The 22,060-nt window shown below is 51.6% G+C and overlaps 1 protein-coding gene across 1 annotated transcript; it reads right to left on the bottom strand.

Annotated features, from left to right (window-relative positions):
* Window positions 1-2,583: 2,583 nt before the first annotated feature.
* Window positions 2,584-20,682, bottom strand: Emx1 (empty spiracles homeobox 1). Its single transcript, NM_001427580.1, is given in 3 exon segments — window positions 2,584-4,870; window positions 14,372-14,556; window positions 19,877-20,682. Coding segments are annotated over 3 exon segments (873 nt in total). The 5' UTR covers window positions 20,397-20,682; the 3' UTR covers window positions 2,584-4,702.
* Between the last annotated feature and the right edge of the window lie 1,378 nt (window positions 20,683-22,060).

Raw genomic sequence — 22,060 nt, 5'->3', positions numbered from 1 at the left:
CTCTCTCCAGCTGTGTATCTTAATTTTTGAGCCCGGGCCTTTTACTGAACTATTTGGCCAGATTGCCTGGCTAAAAAGCTTCATGGAATCCTCCTGTCTGTCTCCCCAGTACTGAGATTTTGATTTTTTTGTTTTCACACGAGGATCAAGCTCAAGTCTGCACGCTTGCATAGCAAGCCCTTTACTAAGCCCTACATGGAAGTAATTCTCCACATGGATATGGTTGTAGCTCTGTGTCATGGTATCCTGACACTGCAGTCACTGGGTGTAGGAGGGACACTCAGGCAGAGAAGTGAGAAGGAAAAGATCAGGCACTGAAGAGTGTGTGGTGAAGAACAGAGACTGGGGTACATCAGAGAGCTCTTGAGACCTCCAGGAGAGCCATGGAGATTACAGGAGGTGGGTGGAGAGGAGGAATTAGATGCAGAAGTGTCCACGGAGGATGGAGAGCCAAGGGTAAGACTCTGAGAGGTACTGCACCATTGTTCACAACCCCAAGAGGCGGGCTCATGGGAGACCTTGCAACCTAACTTCCACCATTGAAGTCATGAGCAGAAAGCTGGGACTGGCCCTCCAACTTCCGTAGAATTCTCTCCATCCAGGGCCATAGCTCCTGCCTGGAGTCTCCCTACCCAGCTGTCCTCTCCAGGTTCTGCTGGTCACTGCTCCTGCCCCTCTAGACCTAAGGGCTCTACAGCCTTCCCATTGTTACTAAGGACTCCCCATGTTACAAAGGGTGCTCCAACATTCTCAACACTTTTCCAGATTTGTTCCCTGTTCCTTTTTGTCACCTCCCCTGTGTTGCCCGGTCTAAAGTTCTCTTTCCTAAGTGATGTGAAGGTGTTCCTTTCAAGGTTCCTTTCTCTCTGAAGATGGAAGTCATGAAATTGGGGATGTAAGTGAGTTGGTAGTGCCTGCCCAGCATTTCATGAAGCCCTGGGTTCAAGCCCCAGGTCCACTTAAACTGAGCATGGTGGTCACCCAGGTAATCCCAGCACTCAGCAGGTGAGGGCAGCGGGACCAGAAGTTCAAGTTCATCTTCAGTCTTATATTAAATTTGAGGCCTCAAAAGGGAGAGGGGGAGGGAAGGAGAAAAGGAAGGAAGGAAGGAAGAAAGAGAGGAAGGAAGGAAGGAAGATGAAATAGGCTTCCTGCTGACAGTTACAGAAGCAACTAGGGGAGCAGGGTTAGTCTAAGGCCTCTCTCATAGGGAGCAAGAATAGATTTATCAAAGAGAATAAGGGTTGTGCTGAGACTGAAACTTGATTCAGAGGGTGTCCCTGATACATACCATTACCTGGTGTCCTCCTGACTCAACAAGGTAGGTAGAGAAATGGTCTGAGTGGACCTCTGCTGGTCTGGTACTACCAAGCATAGCGGGACAAGGGCATATCAGAGAGAGAATGGGGGAACAGCTGGGAGCGCCCTATGGGGTCCCACTCTAATGTGGATGAGAGAGTGAACAAGCCAGCTGGACACCCCAGCACAGGACATCTGAATCCGTGATTTGAAAGTGTTCTTCCCAGGCGTGCTGAGAGTGACAAGAAGCTGAGGTATACCACTAGGTAGGCTGTCCACTGAGACCCCAAGTTCTTCGGCAGGGGCAGGAAGACCAGAAGCTGCTAGCTTCAGTCTTGGACAAATGAAGGGGCATGGCCAGGATGTGCAGCTACACTTCACGCACGTGCACAGCACACTTGCACAGCCACACGCCCACACCCACCCACACAGTCACACTCTCGCGCACGCCCACAGCCCTCCCAGACACTCCAAACACCCTCACATGCACTCACCCTCACACGAACCCCAGACAGCAGATGGGGCGCTCGGGTAATTGGTTAAACCTGTTCCCGATGTCTGGCTCCGCCTTGGCAGCACCGTCTGACAGGAAAGCTGGCTGGGCCTGCACCACTAAGCCTTCTGCCCCCCACCCCCTCCCCCTGTGTGGCTGTCCTGGAGCAGGGTCCCAAAGCAGCCTGAGAACTAGCTGGGTCCTCTAGGACAGAGCCTGGCTCTCAAGTCAAGATTGTGTGAAGATCCGTGGGAAGCAACCACAGCGCCTGTGAGGAGAGATTGATAAGCGAGCAGGTGCCCTGGCCCCCCGAGAGGCCAGAGGCCCATCTGGGAAAGTCCTGAGGACAAGAGGAAACAGTATGGTTGTTCCCTGAAAGGAAGCACATGCATTGCTGGCTACACTTGAGGCTCCTGCAACTCTGTACTCTTAACCAGTGCTCAGAAGAATCAGGCCATCATTCCACAGGGCTCTGGAGGTCAGCACCACAGATGAGAAGTGGCCAAACGAGCTTGCTTAGGGAGGCCTAGCCCAGCAGCTCACCCGCACACAGATGCAGGGAAGGAGGTCATGTCTACTCTTCTGGCCCTGTGCAGGCCCTTGCTCTAGGCAGGAGCCCCCCGGGAACGGGCAGGAGCAGCAGTCCTGTCTTCTCACTGTTCAGCTGCATCTGCGTCTCTTCGTCTCTTCGGGAGAGACTTTGGTTTGTTCCCTGGAGAGGGCCCAAAAACTCCCAAATTAGCAAACCTGGCAAGCCCGCAGCTCAGAAAATAGTTCATCCTGATTCCATGTTTTTCAGGCTCACAGAAGCCTTTATTAATGAAGTCACAACACCAATATTTACCGTCTGCGGAAGAGGCACAACATGGGGGGATGGAGGGGGCTCCCCGCCCCGCCCCAGCAGGCCTGCCTAGGAAGATTGGCAGGTTTTCGGTTCTTCTAGTTCTTTATCTTCTTGATGGGGCATTCTGCTGGGATCTTCCAGGACCCATCCCCCACCCAACCCAGTCCCCAGCCAAGCAAGGAAGGGCTCTCCCATCCTGTCTCCCCACCACTAGTGCTGAAAGGGAGCCTCTCCTCCCATCCTACCTGTTCATGGACACCCCTCCCCACAACACTATTGCTTGGCAGGGAGAGCTGTCCAGAATTTAATACAGACTTAGCTGGGTTAGAACTTTTAAGATTTGAGGGATGTATTCATTTGATGGAGGAAGGGACAGGAGGAAGTCTTTTGGTTTCTGGAAATAGAAGTGGACATCAGCAAGACAGGCAGGGTAGAAAAAGGTAGGACAGTGGGACTTGGCCTGTGCTCTCAGCAAAAGAACCTTGCGTGCTTGGATTTCTGCCGCTAGCCCAGGCAATAGGAATGGGCCTTCAACAAGGATAAGGTGTCCGCAGGGTACTCACCAACATCCCAGATGGGAAGAACAGCACAGGCCAGCAAAAGCCATGACAGCTTACTCAGGGACACTAGAAGCAAAGTAGGACAGGCCACAGGTGGGAGAGAAGCATCAGCACAGTACAGAATAGAGAGAGAAGAGACACTGTCAGGAGGATCAGAACCCTTCTGGCCACAGCATGGAGGGCCTTCTTCGATATCCACAGAAGCCACGTAATGTCTGTGCTCTTCCAGATAGCAGACCAGGACCAGAAAAGTGGCAGAGACAACTGGGGGACACTACACAGATTGATGTGTGACCAGACATCACTGTCTAGCCAGGAATAGATGAGCTGACTAGGAGAGACATGAGGTATGGATGAACCAGAGGAAGAGGAGACCCAAAGAGGGATCCAAAATGAAAACATAGGGGTTAGGGGGACAAGGAGGGCACCCCAACAGGTGAAGGAACAGATGAACCCAGACTGGAAGTGGATGAGTGTAGGAAAGAGGAGCTGGGGCAGTGGTTGGTGGCTGTCATTCACATCAGGATATGCTAGAATGAACAGTGGGGAAGCTCATGAGAGGTGAAGTAGAGGCAGCCTGGGTGTTGGGAGGGAAAGACTGTTGGAAATACAAATCAAACTTCTCCAGGATGGAAGGAATCGTATCAAGGGGAAAGGACAAACAAAGTAAAAGGCAGATGGACAAGAGTTCACTGGGCCTGCCTTGCCTTTCTTGGTTGGGTGGAGGTGTCACTGAGCCACGATGACCTCAGCAAGCTCATCATCAAGCCCATGGGCACCAGGTGTGGTAGCTCATACTTACAATCCAGCACCTAGGAGGCTGAGGCAGGAGGATTGCTGTGACTTGGAAGCCAGTTTGGGTAACAGAGTAAGACCTTATGTCTGAAAAAGAAACTAGGACAAGGGGGTGCTTCAGGTTCTTCAGGACAGGTGCACATCTGTGTGGGGGCTGGGCTTGGGACCTCCTTAACCCACCCCCTGGTCTCCTTCCCTCTGGATGCTCCTCAGCTGGAGTCTGCAGTCCCTGAGCGCCCTTGCTGACCAGCTCCTACCACACTGAGAACCAACACCCTGCAGCCCAGGTTCTACGGTTGAAGATGGATAGCTGTGTCGTTAAGAGAGAGATTTTTTTTTTATTATTATTTCCCATAGGGAAGGGGGACATGAGAGGATCACTAAGAACTACAGCAGGACCTGGAAAATAAATTAAAAGAGACATGTCTCAGAACAAAGACAGAGACACGGAGAGCAGCTGGGGGGGCCGCAGGGATGGGCGGTCCACCCAAGCAGCAGGCTCTCCACCAGAAGGCTGAGCAGTCCCAGGCCTCAGCCAGCCCATTTTCTTGTCCCTCTGACGGTGATGGCCCCAGGCTCCAAGCCCTGTGGGGCCGTGACTCGACACCTCCCTGCAGCCTGGCTAAGGAGTGGCCAGAGTCCAGCGTGGGCCCCTGGAGCCCCGGCCAGCAGCAAGCAATGCTCTGCCCTTGTGGGCTCTCGACTGTTCCCCTAGTCATTAGAGGTGACATCAATGTCCTCCCCGTTGGCCTGCTTCGTGGCGATGCGCCACCGGTTGATATGGTGGGAACCCTTCTTCTTCTGCTCAGACTCCGGCCCTTCCTCCTCCAGCTTCTGCCGTTTGTATTTTGTCCTCCGATTCTGGAACCACACCTTCACCTGGGCCGGGAGGGAGGGAGGGGCATAGGTAAGAAAGCATCCAAGATGGCCTCCACACTGCAGCTGAGCTGGAAGTCAGATGGGGAACTGAGGCCACGCAGGCCAGGGTTCTCTTCCAGGCATCTGCCACCCGACAGGTCTGGAGGCCTGCTCTTCAGATGCAAGCGAGGAGGGGGCCGGGGAACGGACTGAGCTAGACATAAGGGCAGTTTCCCCAAACAGAGGGGGCAGGTATGGCTGCTCAACCTCCTGGACCCGGCCGAGGAGAGCATAACAGGCCAGGGCTCTGCCTGGGTCCAGAGAAGATGTAGCCATCCCCAGAGGGCCCAAAGCATACTCCTCACCGCCACATGAGACATCATGGCTTCATAGCCCAGAGGAGGCATCTACACCAAGAACATGGCCTACGACAGCCAAACTACATCTAAGTTCCCAGAGCCATTAATGGATCCTGTAAACTCACATGCTGTCTGTACTGTGTGAAAATGCCCTACCCACTTCAGTAGTAGAACGGAGCAGGCCAGAGCTGTGTGGTAGGGAACCCCAGTCCCTCAGGTGGCAGCTCCTCAGGGCAGTCTAAAATCCACCCTGATCATTTGACCTTGGACGGACACGTATGGGGAGAGTTCTGTCTGAGGTCTTATCCCACACACAGGGTCAGCTCTGTACCTCTTGTCCCAACAGCACTGACCCCCGTGGTCCATCTAGATGTCACAGGCCACACAAGAAACAGTCAGAAGAAAACCGGAGGACAGAAACAAGTGCTGATTTGAATGTAGGGAGTCCCTACTTCTGTGCCTGGGAGCCTTGCCTTGTGTGAGGCTTGCACAAGGGGGACAGCATCCTTCGTTGGCAACAACAGGCCTGTGGTTCTAGGCATCTCTAGGAAGCACCATTTAGTTCTATCTCTACGGTCCTTCCTTCCTTCTCTCCCAGCATTACTAGGTGTCCACAACACAGCCCTTACATCCCCCTATAGGTGGTTCCCCATGCTCCCATGCTCCCTCAGTACTCCATGCTGCTTTGACTGATCTCTTCACTCAGCCTTGTGGGCCAGCCAGGCCCAAGTCCTCCTTGATGCTGGCAGGACTCACATCCCTCATCCATAAGTGAGATGCTTTTGGGACCCTTTGTTGTTCCAAGGTGCCTCCTGGACTCCTGTGGGTAAGGGGTAGGGGATGTGGGGTAATGGAGTTGCATGCAAGCCCTGGTGTTTTCCTGGGAATATCAGCACGGCTTAAAACAAGCAAGGGCTGTGGCGTGTGGCTGTGCAGACAGCACTGGTAAGCTGTTTGTGAACAGTGATGGTGAACATTCCGATTCTGGCAACTGCAGTAACTGCTGGAGGGGGATCTGGAACTCATGGCAGGGCTGAAGGGAGCCCTTGCAGACAAGCACGCACAGCAGCAAAGCGGAGACTGGGCCTGGTACCCTGGCTGTAGGATGGCTTCATGCTGGGGATGTGCCAACCTCATATACCCTTTCTTCCCATCATAGAGGCCCTTGAAGGTTCTCCTCACAATCCCTGCTCACAGAGGCCTCCACCGAGCCATCTGTCCTGCCACTAGGTTGGAGGTGGGAACGTTGGTGCTCAGTGTTCCAAATGCCACTAGCTCAAGACAAGAGAGCCGGTCCAGGGAACATCCCTGCACCCAGCTTTGGTGAATGAAGTTGGACAAGGGATGCCTTCCTTCCTCCTGAAGGCAGGGTTCAGGCTTTATAGCCTGTGTGCCTCTTCTCAAGTAGACAGGAAAGGATATTGGCTGCTCTGAGCTCAGGACTTCTGGATTCTGTGCCCACCTAAGCACTGGTGTTCTCGGCACACCCTTGGCAGTCAGCCCAGTTCCTGCCCTCTATCCCAGAGCATACTGTGAGTGTGTCAGCCAGTGGGTGGACGAGCTTGCCCTGCCTTTTGTGAATGACTCAGAGCTGTGTACAGGACAGCATATCTGAGTCCAAGTGGGCTGGATGCAAGTGGTTTCAAGGGGGCAGTAGAGAGCACCCAGAGACAGGTCACTTTCTGCACCCCATCCTCAAGTCTCACGGAGACTGATGATTACAGTGGCCTGTAAGGGACAGACCTAGCATGCTATCTTGCCCGTCAACTCTCTCCCAAAGACGGAAATTACCAATGGCAGAGTAGAGCCCAGGGATAGGGCAGCATCCTGGTACACCACTCAAAAGAGAATCCCGACTATTTGTTTCCGTAAGAGAACTAAAGTCAATCGGGGCAGAACTGCAGTTCAATTGGTAGAGCACTTGCTTAGCATGCGCCAAGCCTTGTGGTCTAGCCTCGACACCACATAAAGGAGAAGGGATAGTACAAGTCTATAGTCCCAGCACTGGGAAGGTAACGGGTAGAAGGATCAGAAGCTTAAGGTCATCCTCAGGTATATAGTGACTTCAAGGCTAGCCTTGGTTACATGAGACCCTATTTCAAAAATAACAGCACTGGGGACAAGAAAGACACCCCCACCCCCTGGAATAGCCCTCTTCATAGGCAGCCTGGATGTCTTCTGCAGAGCAGCTCTGGGCTGGGTATCCAGACACTGCTTATAAATCCTATAATAGCAGGGACAGTTGTGACGTCATAATAGTACAGGAGCCAGGATGAACAGTGTTGGAACAGTGCAGTCATGGCCATGGGTGAGACAGAAGGGAATGGACCTAAACACCTAACAAATTTGTTCCCTAATTTTTATTCTCCCACCCCAATGCCAATGTATAATCACCTCTCTCAGCCCCCACACCATGCCAGAAATGGTGGCTGCAGGCCACCCAGGCACCACCCAGCTTGACCCCTATGGTTTGGGGGAGAAGCTCCTGTAATCACCTGAATCCCCATTTTACTGAGTATCTCCCAATTTCTTAGTGAAGTCTTCTGGGACTCCCCATTTTGCCCTCAGTTAGGTAACCTGGAACTCTTATTGGCCTTTGAAAGCCTGCTTGGATATATCTGGATTCCAGGGAAGCTAAGCAGTGTCCTCTCTGGCTTTGGAGTTGAGTCCCGAGGCCCAGAAGACCTGTCCAGGTATGGCCATCCAGTTGTACGGAGGTGGAGTAACCCAACACTGTACTGCCAGCAAGTGGTGCCAGGGACAGGTCTGGGAAATGGGAGGAATTGGCAGAAGAGGGGCTGGAAGGGATCAGAAACAAGGCTGGGAGAGAGCTCAGTGCTAAAATGAGGTCTTTTAGTGGATGTGCTTTTGCAAGGGGGGTTTCGTTGGTTTGGTTTGGTTTGTTTTTTTGGGGGGGTTGCTATTTTGATTTGGTTTTGTTTTGGGTTTTCTGAGACAGGGTCTCACTATGTAGCTCTGCTTGGCCTGGAACTCCCTAAGTAGACCAGGCTGTCCTGAGCATCAATTCTTCTGCACTGCTTGGTTTGGGAGAAACTGAACCATCTTGGCTAGCTTTAACTGCCAACTTAACACACAATAGAATTTTCTGAGATGATAATCTCAGTCGAGGACTTGCCTAAATCGGATTGGCCTGTGGCCATATCATAGAAAACTCTCTGGATTTTTGATTAATGTGGGGAGGCCCAACCACTGTGGGCGCGGCTGTTCCCTGGGCAGGGGGTCCTGAAGTATGTAAGGAAGCTAGGGGAGCACAATCCTGCTTGCCCTCCAGAGAGCAGCATCCTTCGAAGTTCCTGATGCACTTCTTTGGCTGTGAAGTGGGTTGCTTGGTTAAAGGCTACCTTGTGTGGAATAGCTAGGTGGCCTACTACCTGCGAATACTTGCTTTGACTTCTTGTCTTGGCTTCCCTCGGTGATGGACTCTAACCTCAAATTGTAACCAAATAAACTCTTTCCTCCCTTGAGTTGTTTTTCTGTCAGGATATTTTAGTCGCAGCAACAGAAATAAAACTAGACTAGTTAGATTTGTACACAGGAATTTGAAGCCAGAAAGAGAGCACAAGGAAGCAAGAGAGAGTGTGTTAACCTCTTGCTGGAGGAAGCTGGAGAGACACCCTTTGCAGACAGGTGGTTGGGGTGGGGGTGGGGGTGGTTCACCTTGAGTCAGGCAGGATGAAGAGCAAGAAATGGTTCTGAATGGGTCAACACAGCACTTCCCCAGAGGACCAATCACTACACGCTATGGTGGAAACACACATGGGTGAATTCTTGAGTGAATAGACAGTGAGTTTACAAATAAGTGGGAAACAGCTCCTCTTAGTATTTTGGAGACCACCATTAACTTTTGAGTCATCTGCTGCTCTGAACAAAAGAGGGGTCATTCCACCTCGCTCACCTCACCTCCAATCTCAGGCTCTCAGCCCCAGGTGCCTGTATACTTCCCCGCACCCTGTCCCGGCTTTCAGAAGTCCAAACATCCCTGTCAAGATCTTGCGACTCTGACATGGGAAGTTCCTCCTTATGTTCTACCGCTCTCTCTTCTGCTTTAATTTAAACATGTCTTCTTAGTCTGTCGGCCTCAGACATAAAGTCCTTAGAATAGACGGCAGCTTGGAGACATCAATCACGCCACCGCCACCGTTCAGCCTGCTCTCTTCCCTGCCCTCTCTTGGGGGATCCATTTCCTATCAATTGATCATGTCAGACTTCCTGCTCTCAGTCAGATCAACCCTCATTCCCCCAAGCTGGGGTCACCCCAACTCCTCCTGCTCCCTCCACCCATCCTAGGTCCTCTCCCTCACTGTACTAAACTAATCTGGCCTGAGTCCCAGCATCTCAGAGTCTTGCTTAGCCTCTCCTCAGTCCACCACATGGGACTTCCAGGCTATAGGAATAAGGAAACACTGGAGTCAGGACTTAGAAGAAGGGGTGTCTGGGTTCGATCCCCATCTCCGAAAAAAAAGAACCAAAAAAAAAAAAGAAGAAGGGGTGTGTCATCCCAAAGCCACAGTGAGTTACTGAGTTACTGTCAAACTTTTCCCTAAAACCCAAGCCACTTGGATATCTTCTGCTCACCCATCCCTCCAAAGGCAAACATTCCATGGCAGGAAGCTCCCACCCTGGATGTCGATGAAGAAAACCCATAGGTAGGTAAAGACCTCCCTCTCTCCCTGCTCTCAAGCCTCAAAATGGAGTCTGGTCTTGACACCTCCATCTCCACTTTAATTTGCCCTCATCTAATACTTGTGTGTGCCCATCCCCCATAATCCTACACATTCTTCCAAACCTTCCAGCCCAGAAGCCTGCTGGGGACCTCCCACCTATCAGGTCTCTGATCTCCCTCATCCTGAGCTGTGGCTTCAAGAGGACCCAGTTACTCACCCTATCCTTGTCCTGCACGAATGTAGGACCGTATACTTTAATTTAACACACTAATCAACAACCAAGAGCGTTTTCTGTTCCTGTCCTGCAGGTATGTATAGACTTATCTATATCTGCAGCAGCTTCCGCCATTATGTGAAGACTCTCCAAGGCCCAAGACCACATTTCCTGCTTTTCTCACAGCTCAGCAAAAGTAAAAGGCAGACAAGGTCTAGAGACACTGATGGTCTATTTGATTCTAGGGGCTACTGGAACATGTAATTAGCCAAGAACAGCACTCATCCCCATGTGGCCTGTGACTGCCCACTGGCATCTGATGGGTACCCCAGGTATTGCCTGGCCTCTTGGTGTCCATGGAAACCAGCCTGCATGTATCTCATATGGTGGGAACACACCCTCACGGTGATCGAGGTGCTGTTCTGGCCTACGTCTAGATCTGCCAAGCAGCCACATGAATGCAAGCTTGGATGAGCGCCTTCTTGGTCCTATCCCATTCAGTACCACAGTCGTAAGAAGCAAATGATTACAATCAGAAGGGAAAACTGGCTATGGCCCAGGACCCATCCTTCCACCCCTTGGGCCGAACACCTCCCCAGCCATCCCAGCACGAACACCACTCCTAGCTAAGCCACACAGCTCAGTACCAGGTAGCTCAGGCTACCCAACACCTGAAGCTGGAGCTTTACCAGCACAGAGTCCTCCTCTGAGACTTATCTATAGCCTGTCTTTGTGCCATCAAACCCAACAGTCAGCCATGACAGCAGGACCGAAGGGGAAAGACAGTGAAGGAGGAGCCAAGGAAGGGGGCAAAGAAATAATTCATAAAGCTGGCTGAGTGTGTGAGATCAAAACAAATGTATCTGACCGCTCAGGGTTGATTGAGACAGGTCTCAATCTGTCTACAGATTGACACAAAACAGGCCAGCTTCAGTATAGCGTTTCAGTGACATCTGCTTCTACCTCCCAAGTGCTGGGATTATAGGTGTATGCCAGTCTGCCTGACTGAAAAATTTTCTTACTTTTATTTTATGTGTATGAATGTTTTACCTATATATGTGTATGTACCGCAAGCATGCAGTTCCAACAGAAGCCAGAAGAGGGTGTTGCATCCATTGGAATTGGAGTGACTGTGAACTGCCCTTTGAGTCCTGGGAATTGAATCCCAGTCTTCCGGAAGCACAGCCAGTACTCATAACCAGGGAGACAACTCTGCAGCCCTATGCCTGGCTTTTATTCAGTATGTATTTACTGAATATCTGCTCCATGCCAGGCACTGTGCTGGATCCCATGAGAAAAAAAATTTGACCTCTGCCTCCCACAACCAAGATACTCAGACCTGCAGTTCATCTTAATTCCCCAGTGAGCTGTGGGAAATGTTTCTTCCTTGGACTGCATCTTGGATATCCTAAGAGCATCTCCTGGGTATTCCTGTATTTTAAGATCTCCTTGAGAGTGGCTGCAGCTGATCTACAGATTGACATATGGACATGACAGATAATTAAGTCACAACAGCAAAATGTGATGGGTATTAGGAAAGGCAAGGGGGACACCGTGGGAGAGTGGAGGGGACACACACACACACACACACACACACACACACACACACTCTACAGAAAAGTCAGAAGTAGAATGTGGGTAGTGAGCCTCACAAATTCAGGGCTGGAGATGACCCTGGCATTTATTTCTTCCAATCACAGCAATGTGACAATGGAAACCTGGGAGGAGCCAGAGCCAGAGCTGAGCTGGCAAGATAATCGTCAGTAGGTAGGAAGATGTCAACAGTTGCCAACAGCTCTCTAGAGATGGCTGGTGGACAGAAGACAAAATGGATGAGACAATCAACAGATGGGTACATGGAGGTTATTGTTAAGAAGAAAAGCATGTAGTTTGGAGAAAACATAAATTTCCCAATTTAGGGACATGGCTAAAGAACACAGACAGATACAAGTTGCTAGATAAAAGACAGTTACATGTAAAGGGCAGAGCACAGAGACCTGGCTGACAAATGTAGGTATCATGTTAGAAACGCAAAGCAGGGAGCTGACTGGAGCACCACATGCTTGATGAATAGCAGATAACTGAAAGTGACCGTTAAGCTTGAACGGCAAACACTGAGGGGTGCATGGTGAGCTAATTCTCCAGTGTAAGTCCAAAGAAGTTACAAGGACAACAGAAGGGAAACAGTGATGATACTGAATGTGGCAGGAAGAATATCGGCCTAGGGAAAACCTAGGCGGGGTCTTTATTATGCTATTTGATGTATTACTTTAAACAAAGAGAACAGACCTGAGAGGGAATGGGAATGGCTGTTACTTGGGCTACCTCTAACCCTCAAACGTATTCTCTGGATGAAGAAACAACTGAGAGAGGTCAAGCAACTTGCCCATTGTGCACAACAGGCAGAAGTTCCATCTGCCTGACTTGGGCACTCTGCTTAGCTCACCTCTCCGCCTCAGGGTCTTTATCTGGAAAGGCAGAGCTACAAGAAGTTCTCAGTTCCTTCAGATATTCTTTGATGGGAGGGGGAGAACACCATTCCCCTGGGAGCAGGATTAACCAAGAGTCCTGAGGGTTAGCAGAACAGACACATTGTATTCTTCTCTTTGGTTCTGTTCTAAAAGCATGATAGAAATGTCTAATGATAGAAACAAAAGCAATAAACAGCCTATCAACTATGAACTGGCATTAGGAGAAGCTAAAATTGACAGGAAGCTAGATTCAGTTTGAAAGAAAAATTAATTAAACATGTTCTCACTGTGCTGAAAAATGGAAAGTTTAAAAACAATGACAAGATTTCAACAAGTGCTAATCTGTGGGTGGTAGGATTATAAACTGTTTTGTTTTCTTACATTCCTGCAATTAACATTTAATAAATATTACTTTTTTACATGAAGCTAATTATAAACACCATTCTTAAGTTAACACCTTGTTTTAAACAATAATCGTAAAGCACTGTTTGCCAGGAGGGAAAAGAGGTGTTATTAACTTAATTTTTTAAACATTGCTTTCTTTAAAATGGTTTTTAAAACTAACTCTGTTGCTCTGTAAGATTTGTTCAGTGAGAGCTGTCAACTAGCAGCTCTAAAACCCCTTCAGGCCTGTGGTGGCCTGGAAGGAGGCCCTGACTCAACTGTTTTATGGGGTACCAGACACTGTATCCAAAATACCAGGACCAGTGGGTGAGATCAGTTTAGGGAACTGGGGTGCAGGAAGGGGCTGTCTACCAGACTAGCGCTCCCTGTTACACCAGCATTTAGTGGGAGAGCACAGGCAGACCCCTACCTGCAGAGGGCCTGTAAACCTAAATTAGAAAGACATCCAATATAGCAGCCAGGCTGAGAGTTCCTCAGCTGCTTCTGTCCTCCTTCACAGGAACGGACCAAATGTTTAGTGGCACTTTCACACGGTGTTCAGGTATGGCAAGGTGCTTACAAAAAACCCCTCATGTTTGCCTCTTTACTGATTCCCTAGACATCTTTTTTTTCCTTTAAATAATCAAGTACTAAACCCTACATGGGAATTATAATGTCATCGTTCAAAACTCCCCCAACACCAGTGGAGTTTGTTCTCTCAACACTCCACAGGCCTTGCCCTTCGTGCATAGTCCTTAGACACTCTTGGTTGGAGGCTTATCGCGGAAAGGTGAACCACGACGAACGAGCCACAGTTTCTCAGAGCCCTAGCAAATGTCTAGTGCCTGCATCCAGTTAGAAGCTGGTCTCTTGTTGGCTTATTTCTTTGTTGCAAAGCTGACACTGGCTTTCTTTGCCCAGACACTGCAGGTACTTGAGGTCAGAAGAGGTCTCCCCGGTTTTGCCAGAGCCAAGAAGACCCAGACCACTCCCACAGACTTGTGGGTACTGTGTCATCTAGACTGGAGAGGGGTTAGGGATGTTTGCTGCCTGGGCGCACCACCGACCAAATTCTGCCTACTATGCTTCTGGTGGGATCCTTAGCGCTGATTATAAGCTCAGAGAAACTGGGCGATTTGACTTATATATGCTATCCAGAACGCAGGAGACAGAGACTGGAGGATTGTTCAAGGCCAGCCTGGGCTACACAGTGAAACCAAAACCATGTCTCATTACAAAACAAGACTCTTGAAACTTAGCAGGGCAAAGCCAGAGAAAGGGTAGGGTTTCCAGGGAGCGACCTAGATGCCGCAGGTGGCTTTTGGAACCGAGGGGTAGAGACACCTGCACCTAACCGCCCACCTCCAGCACCCCGAGGTTGTGGCCGGAGAAGGCAGGAGAATGCTCACCTGCGTCTCGGAGAGGCTGAGGCTGCCTGCCAGCTGCTTCCGCTCGGCACCCACCACGTAGTGATTCTTCTCAAAGGCTCGCTCCAGCCGCAGCAGCTGCGAGGGCGAGAAGGCCGTGCGAATCCGCTTGGGCTTGCGCGCGAAGGGCCCGTGCAAAAGCAGCCCGTCCTGGGGAACTTCGCTTGCTGCAGCCCAGAGGCGACAACAGCACACGCAGGTACAGATAGAGAGAAGGGGCGGGGTGAGTAGCAGGCCTCTGCCTCGGGTCGCCCTGCCACCTCTGTAATCCTGACACTTCCTCTGCTTCTCCCTTTTCCCTCGCCGCTGCCCTGAAACCACACTTCAGAGCTACCCTCAGGGAACGACTAGCATGATCCACTCGTGAGCCCAGGCCTGATGAGGGCCCAACAGGCTCAAATCCAACGTTGCCAGGGGCAGCAGAAAGGCCAAGGAATGGTAGAAGTCCCTTAGGCCTTTTCCTGCGCCCTTACGATGCTACTACCTCCACCCAGCCCCCAAAGATTGATTAGCTTTTAAATTATTTTGTTAAAAATTATAAGTCCCCTTTCCAGACTAGCTATAAAGAGGACAGGGCTGGGGCTCAGAAAGGTAATGTGTGAAGAGTAAGGCTGACAGGACCAGAGGTCCTCCAAAGATTCTAACTCCTGCTTAAAGTACTCCTGCAGCTAAGTGCTCAGGTTACTACAACCCTGCTGAAAAATCCTGCTGTGGGCCTAGGCTCCTCCACACAGAGGCGAAAGCAGGCCAGGTCCACCAAGAAGGCAGGCAGACCCTGGAGTTCTCAAATCTACTTCTCTCTGCCACTTCCTTCTCTTGTCAGGCCTTAAACACGGTGAAGGCAGGCCCACTGTGAAGGAGGGCTGGAAGAGTGGAAGCCATTCTCATGGGAAAGTCTCCTCCTTTCTCTCTGAGTAGTTCTGAGTTGAAAGAACATGGAAGTAAATTATATATATATATATATATATATATATATCCCATATATACATACAGATATATTCGTTTCCCTATGGGTGTGTGTAAATATACCCTCTAGCATCCCTTTTGTCTTTTCTGCCCATTACTGTATAAGATTTCAGAGAGTGGCTGTCCCTTGGCAAAGCTCCCACACTCCACTCCTACACTCAAGAGGACTGAATAAGACTGGGGTGGTGGTCAGGAAGTATAGAAGTCAGAGCAGGCTTCTATCCACAGCTCTGGCTTGGCAAGGCCCCCACTGGGCCCTCACACAGTTGCACATTCTCAAGGACTCAAAAAAGGCCTGAGACTATCCCACACGGGTCCTCACACACAGGCTCGTATCAGTTACACTGACCCAACAATGCAGAGCCCTAGATGGGATGTTTTGACACAGAGAGCTGCTGGGATTGACTGATCCAATTAATTTCCTCAGAGATGGCTACTGACTGGGTTGACTCAAGTGGACCCTATTGCTTTATTCTGAAGACAGTAGTCTGGACAATTCAGATGAGATCTCCCATTTCTAGAAAGAGCTATGTAAGTGAAAGTCACCTCATGAGGTGCCCTTGTTAAAATTCAGCCAGTAGACTGACTGTATCCCTCTACTGGTCCCACCTGCCTCTGGGTTGGACTGTCTTTGGGCTTTGGAAGTCTATGCCAGTCAACTGGGTTGCTGGAATATTCTTTGGGACATAGTTGTCTGGGATTGACCTCCCATCACCTACACGTTTTAAGTGATTGGGTCTGCATTACTATACAACAGGACAAGGGGGTGTCACTGAGGAGTATAGGAAGGAGTCTCCCCCTAAGGTTGGTGCCAAGAGCAGACCAGGATCTATCAGCCTGATTGAAGAAGGGGGATAATAGAGGAACCGTCAGGGAAGGTGGTCTGCCAGAAAGAGTAAGAGGGGAAAATAAACAGTGAATAAGAAGACTCAAAGCCTTGGTGAGGACCAGCTGGAAGTCCAGGGGAGGTGAGAAAAATGGAGGAGAAGTCTGTATTGAATAAATTGCTTTGAAAGCCCACATTGTTCAGAGTCCAGGTAAAACCCCAACGGGGGGGGGGGAGTTCCTCTGGACAGATGAGTCAGAGAAGAGGTTGTGGGGAAAGGAATGTCTATCTCAGCATTCTGTCTGGCCTAACCTATACAGCAGTGAGGTCGCAGTGTGGAGGTCCACGCAGGATTGAGGAAGTGGGATGCAGAGGTGTGCCGGGAAGTGTGGAGCAGAGAAAGCAAGGCTGGGCTCTGTGGCAGTGTTCTGTAACAGCTCAGTGAGGTGCTGGGGAGTGTGTCAGTCACCTGTACCGTGGGGGAAAGCCCTCCCTGTCTGTTTAAACCCCACAGGATGAGGAGAGCCTGAACTAGCTTTATCCTGACCCAAAGTGTCTTTGCCTCCACCCTCCAATCTTGCTTGGTTCCGGGGAAACGGAAGGGATGTCCTGCTGCAGTGGTTAGCATGTGCCCCAGTATGTGTTCATATGCATGCAGTGAATCACAGGGTCTTCTTGACTCAAGTACGAAAGAAGCCTTAGGCTACAAAATCATCCAAAATACTGATAAATTAAATACCAAAGCCTTTTTCCAGTGAGAAAGATGACGTTTAGCACAGAACCAAACATCCGACGATATTAATCAATGGGTACAGTTTCCCTAATGACAGGGATGTCGTGGTGTCTTGTATTGGACGCCTCTCTTTTTGACCCATAGGAAAGGGTACACCTCTCCCTACCACCTCCAGAGGAGCCTACACAGTTCCTGACTGAGCCACAGGATAGACCAAGCTTGAGGTGGGATGTAGCCTGTTTGGACGAAGTAATTCCAGCCTGTGAGAAAAGGTGTTAGTTTCAGACACCCGTAAGAAAGGAACACGAACCCATCTTTCCCTGGAATTAGGAGTTAGGGTGTGAAAATCCCCCAATCTTTTTCTCCAGGCCGCTGCAAAGCGATGGCAGGGAGCTAGCAGTGGAGATAGTAGGAACCAGGAAGCGGAAAGTGGGAGCAAGAATCCGAAGCGCCCTGGACTGGAGCTGTAGTCCTAAACGGAGAGGCCGCATTAGCTACAAACTTGGAGGAATGGCCTGGAGCTAGAACCTGAAGCGGTCGACAGTAAAGCGGAGATTGCTCTTCCCTCCTCCTCCTGCCTGAACAAAGGCGTCCTTTGATGCTAGTGCCCACAACCGCAGCAGGGTTAGCCGGGCTGAGTCTCCCTCCCTTAGTCCCCTTCAAACGTAGCTTTCCAATTTAGAAAGTTCTTGATCCCTGGGAAAGATCTCCGAAACGATGCCAACCTCGCTTAATCTTCGCAGGTTCTTCCCGTTTGGCCCCCAGTTCGGAGGTCCCGACCGTGCACCCTGGCTTTTCCTCTTTGCTTAGGGGAGAAGCGGCTTCTAGGCGCCACCGGCTCGCGGTGCCCGAGAGCGCCGCGCACAGAACGCGTACGCGGGCTCCGTTTCGTTCTTGTAGGGTTTCGTTTCTTGTATCAAAACGGGACTGAAGTGAGCATCGCGGAGACCCGGTTCTCCAGAAAACACGGCGCCGGAGGGCCTGGGACGGCTGGGTTCTTAGCCCCGAGACCCGGTGGGATCTGGAAGAGGCGGCGTCGTCGGGATGTGGGCTGCAAGACTGCGGCACTTCGGAGTTGGAAAGGGTTGATCAGCACCCATTGGACTTCCGAGTTCGCAAGCGCGGTCACACTCGGATCCTTCTCCGCGTCGAGACGCGGTTCTGGAGAGAAAAAGCCCACGGTTTGTGTAACTCCACAATGTATCCGCTGGGACCGATGGCTCAGAGAGCAGCGGAAATTTCCTGGAGGGTTTTGCGAAGAAAGTATTGACCTCGCCTGCTGGGGATGTTCCGAGCCTGAGAGCTGATCTCTCTCAAAAGGCACCTCCAGCATCGGGCGAGCGGGATCAGCGTGCCGGGCACCAGAGGTGTGAAAGGTGGAGAGAAAAATGTGAGATTCCGGACTAAGGGCCGGAAAAGCCCCATCCAGAAAGCATCTTGAGTATGCTGAGACACTGGACTACGCTAGGAGCCCTTAGCATCCTGTGTTCCAGGGTCCTGGATCCTTCACCAACCCAGGTCCCTTTTGCGGTGGGCTCACATCCTGGACGAATCGAAACTCCTCCAGTGGGCCCAAAGCTGAAGATAGAGCCCCCCACCCGGGGGGGTAGTTAGCTAAATTTGAATAAAACCTCATTTTAGTAGTAAGCATTGATGTTAAGGAAATGTTACCTAAGGCAGCTAATATCTTAGGCTTTTCCGCTCCCGAATTTTTTTTTTTTTTGAGGAGAAAACTATGCCCATAAAAATACGCGCCGAAGTAATTAAACTATTGAATACACGGGAATTTCTCGGTTAGTATATAGTGACTAGGTAAGACTTGGCTCATTGTCAAATCGGGGTCCTCTCCGAATAGCTTTCTCCAAGTCAGTTAAGCGATTATAGCTAAAGAGTCGAGAAAAAATGTTCTTTTATCGTATAAATAATTGTATCACATATCAGATTCACTTTGGCCGTGTAGTTCTGGCTTAATGTCAGTGTAGCTCCTGGAGCCGAAAAGCCAACCTGGTCTTATTTTTGCTGCTGTTTTACGAAACGCTTGATTTACCTGCACGTAAAGTCTATATCAAAGTGGGAACCAAACAATTGCTATAGGAATCAAGGCCAACCTTTTTCTTTTTCTATTTTTTTTTAATGAAAGAAAACTTCAGATCCAAAGAAGAAAATTATGTGCAATGAACACAACTCTCCTTTCTTTAGGAAAGTCAGATAACTGGTGTGTGTGTGTGTGTGTGTGTGTGTGTGTGTGTGTGTGTAAGGCTTTTGGAGGGGTCTTAATTAGCAAACCAGATGCGGTTGCAGTCGGGGTGGGGTAAGACTAGATATGACCTTAAAAGCCCTCCTCCGCCAACACCCACTCAAAAGCACGGTCCTGAGCTCTAGCAACCGGGTGGGCTCCTGGAGGAGGTCAGTGATGAAGAAAGCCAGTTTGCTTTTCGCAAGCCTTTTCCACTTTGGGGCGGAGAGGGCACATGTGACTGGGAAAACTCTGGCCAAGGTTGCCGAGAAATGTCCCAAGAACTCTGAGTGAGCACACGAGCACACCATGCTGCCCTGCTTCCCACAGATCCAGGGAGTGCAGGTGGACTTTCCCCTGCCCCGACGCGCCAAGAGTTGCGGTGACCAAGAGAGCGAAGTATGGTCACAGCTCAAAGCTCTGGCACAAGAAGGACGGAGGGCCAACATTTTCAGGGATAGGACTGGTTTAGTCGTAAAGATTAAGGCTGGCCACAGGAGGGTCTGAAAAAGCTCCTAGGATGCTCTTAGTCTTCTGTCCCAACCGGCGTGGCGGTCCCAATCTCACTTCTTGGGTGAGAGACCAACACAGCCGACCGCAGGCTAATCGCCCGCTCACAGTCAAGGCTGATCCCTAAGCCTTGTCCCCCACAACTTCTGAACAGCCCCGCCGCCGCACTGAACCTCCCCCACATCCCCGGGTCACAAACACAGCGAGGACACTCACCCTGGAAGCGGTGACCAAAGAAGCGATTCCGAAGCACCCAGGGGTAGAAGTGAAGAGGGTCCCGATGCTGGGCGCTGAAGAAAGAGTGAGGGGGTTGCAACGAGGAGGAGCCCAGCTGGTGTGCCGGGTGCACCGTCAGAGCCGGGTGGTTCATGGCCTCTGGGAACACCAGCTCCGGCCCTCCGTAGAGCGAGCGGCTGGCGCCCGCAGCTGCAGCGGCAGGGAAGCCACTCACGAAGGCCGTCTCGGCTGCACTGGGGTGAGGGTAGTTGAGCGCCGTGGGCCTGAGCGGTTCTTCTGAGGCGGCCACAGCCAGGGGATGGGAGCCCGCGCCCCCGCTGCCAGGACTCCCGCCGGTGCCACCATCCTTGGCTACCAAGGACTCTATGGTGAAACCCCGCTTAGTCGCGGGCTGGAACATGGTCGCTGCCGCCGAAGAGGAGTGAGGTAGTGGGGCTCTGGGGAACGCTCGGTGCCCCGGCGCTGCCGCCGTGCGGGGTGTGCACCAAGCCTGGCACATGCACTCACGCCCGCACCCTTCACCTCCCCCGCCCGCCCACCTGCCCGCGCTGGGCCCTTGCGGACCAGCCAGGAGCGGGGCGGCGAGGGGCGTGCGAGAGCCCTAACACCGTGTTGGGCCACTGCGCACCGCCTGGAGCGTGGTCCCCGCGGCCCAGCAGGCAGCTCCCTGCAAACGCCCGGGCGCGGGCTGCCTCTGCTACTGAGAACGGCTTCTGCGGTCCTCCTGGCTTTCTCCCTTACTAGTCAAGCTGTGACAGACCACCGCCCGAGATCCTCCTAGCTCTGCTGGGCCAAGCCTGGGCTGCAGCTCAGCGAGGAGAGAGTTAGCGGGCACCTGCCCCGCACTCCCCCATTGGCCACAGCTCACCTGCCCCAAGGTGGGGGGCGGGGCGGGGCGGGGCGATGGATGGCGGGTGGGGGAAATACAGTCCCCAGTCGGAGGCAAAAACCGGACTGGAGGATTGGTGCTTGATCTAGTGTCCTCCTCCCCTCCACTCGGCATCTTGATTCTCTGACTTGAGAGAGAAGCCTTTAGCCTCCGCCACAGGCTGCTCTGAGCGGGACATCTACAAAGCCTGGGCTTGAGAAAAAATACCAAACCCTGTTCTAGCGCGTACCGTACTTGAGACCCCTCTCTTCGTCCTGGGATGTCGTTTCAGTTCGTAGAGAACTGGGGTACAAGCTTAGGATGGGTGTTTGGGGTCTAGCCTAGATTGTCCAGAGAACCTAGTCCACGTTCGCCTAACCTAAGGGCAAGGGAGACTCCTTACCCACCATCAGCCTCTGGAGCTATTTTCTGAAACCGCAGTCATGCTTCTGAAAATTTGGATTTTATGAATTAGGGGAACAGTGCTTCAAACGGGATGCATTCTTTTCTCAGGGGCCCGGTTCTTACTGTCCGAGGAGGAGCACAGAGCCCATCGCCACGCAGCTCTCCCGCAGCAGCTCGCAGCGTCCCAATGCAGCGGAGCCCACAACGCAGCGACTATCTCCCACCGGACCTCGGGGCTTAAGCTCAAAGTGATTTCCTTTCCTCCGGCTCCAATAGTAGACGACAAGGCCAAAATGAGGTCTCTGGGTCACTATATTCTAAATTGGAGCTGGTCTTGCTGTCTGCGTGGTTCTCCAGGGAACAGGCCAGTGGTCCCTGGGTGGCACTGGCAACCTAGCCTCTTGGACATGCGACCTGCGACCTGTGACTTGCGACCGCGGGGCAGTGTCCCAATCTGTTCAAGTTAGTTTCCATAGCAGGCGTTAAGCCCGGAGTACAAGAGGGCAGTTGACCATTAGAACCTGTACTCGGTAGTCTATCCACCCCAATCTTCCAGGGTGCTGTGGCTCCTTTAGGGCTCTTGATTTGGGGCTCCGGACCCAGTCAGTTCTTGCTCGCGTGTGGAGGGAAGGATGGGGGAGGGAGGCGAAGAAAATTCTGCTTTCTAGTCGCTGCCCTGGGGAGTCCAACTGGCCACCGCACAACCCAAGTGCTCACCTCCTAGCTGGGCCTCCAGAACCCCAAAGGGCAGTGGGGTCTACATCTCCCTACAACTATGGGGACTCCAGGCCAGGTCTTGCAGCGGCCCGCCGGAATGCCAGGAGCCTTGGTCCGGAGAAGCGCTCGGGGCGCCCTCACAGCTACAAAGCGGGTTAAAGTCTATTTTCCAC

This window comes from Rattus norvegicus, chromosome 4, assembly GCF_021556685.1.
Source record: "Rattus norvegicus strain SHRSP/BbbUtx chromosome 4, alternate assembly SHRSP_T2T, whole genome shotgun sequence".
Lineage (NCBI taxonomy): Eukaryota > Metazoa > Chordata > Mammalia > Rodentia > Muridae > Rattus > Rattus norvegicus.
The sequence above is the reverse complement of the archived record's forward strand: the minus strand, read 5'-3'. Positions and strand labels throughout refer to the sequence as shown.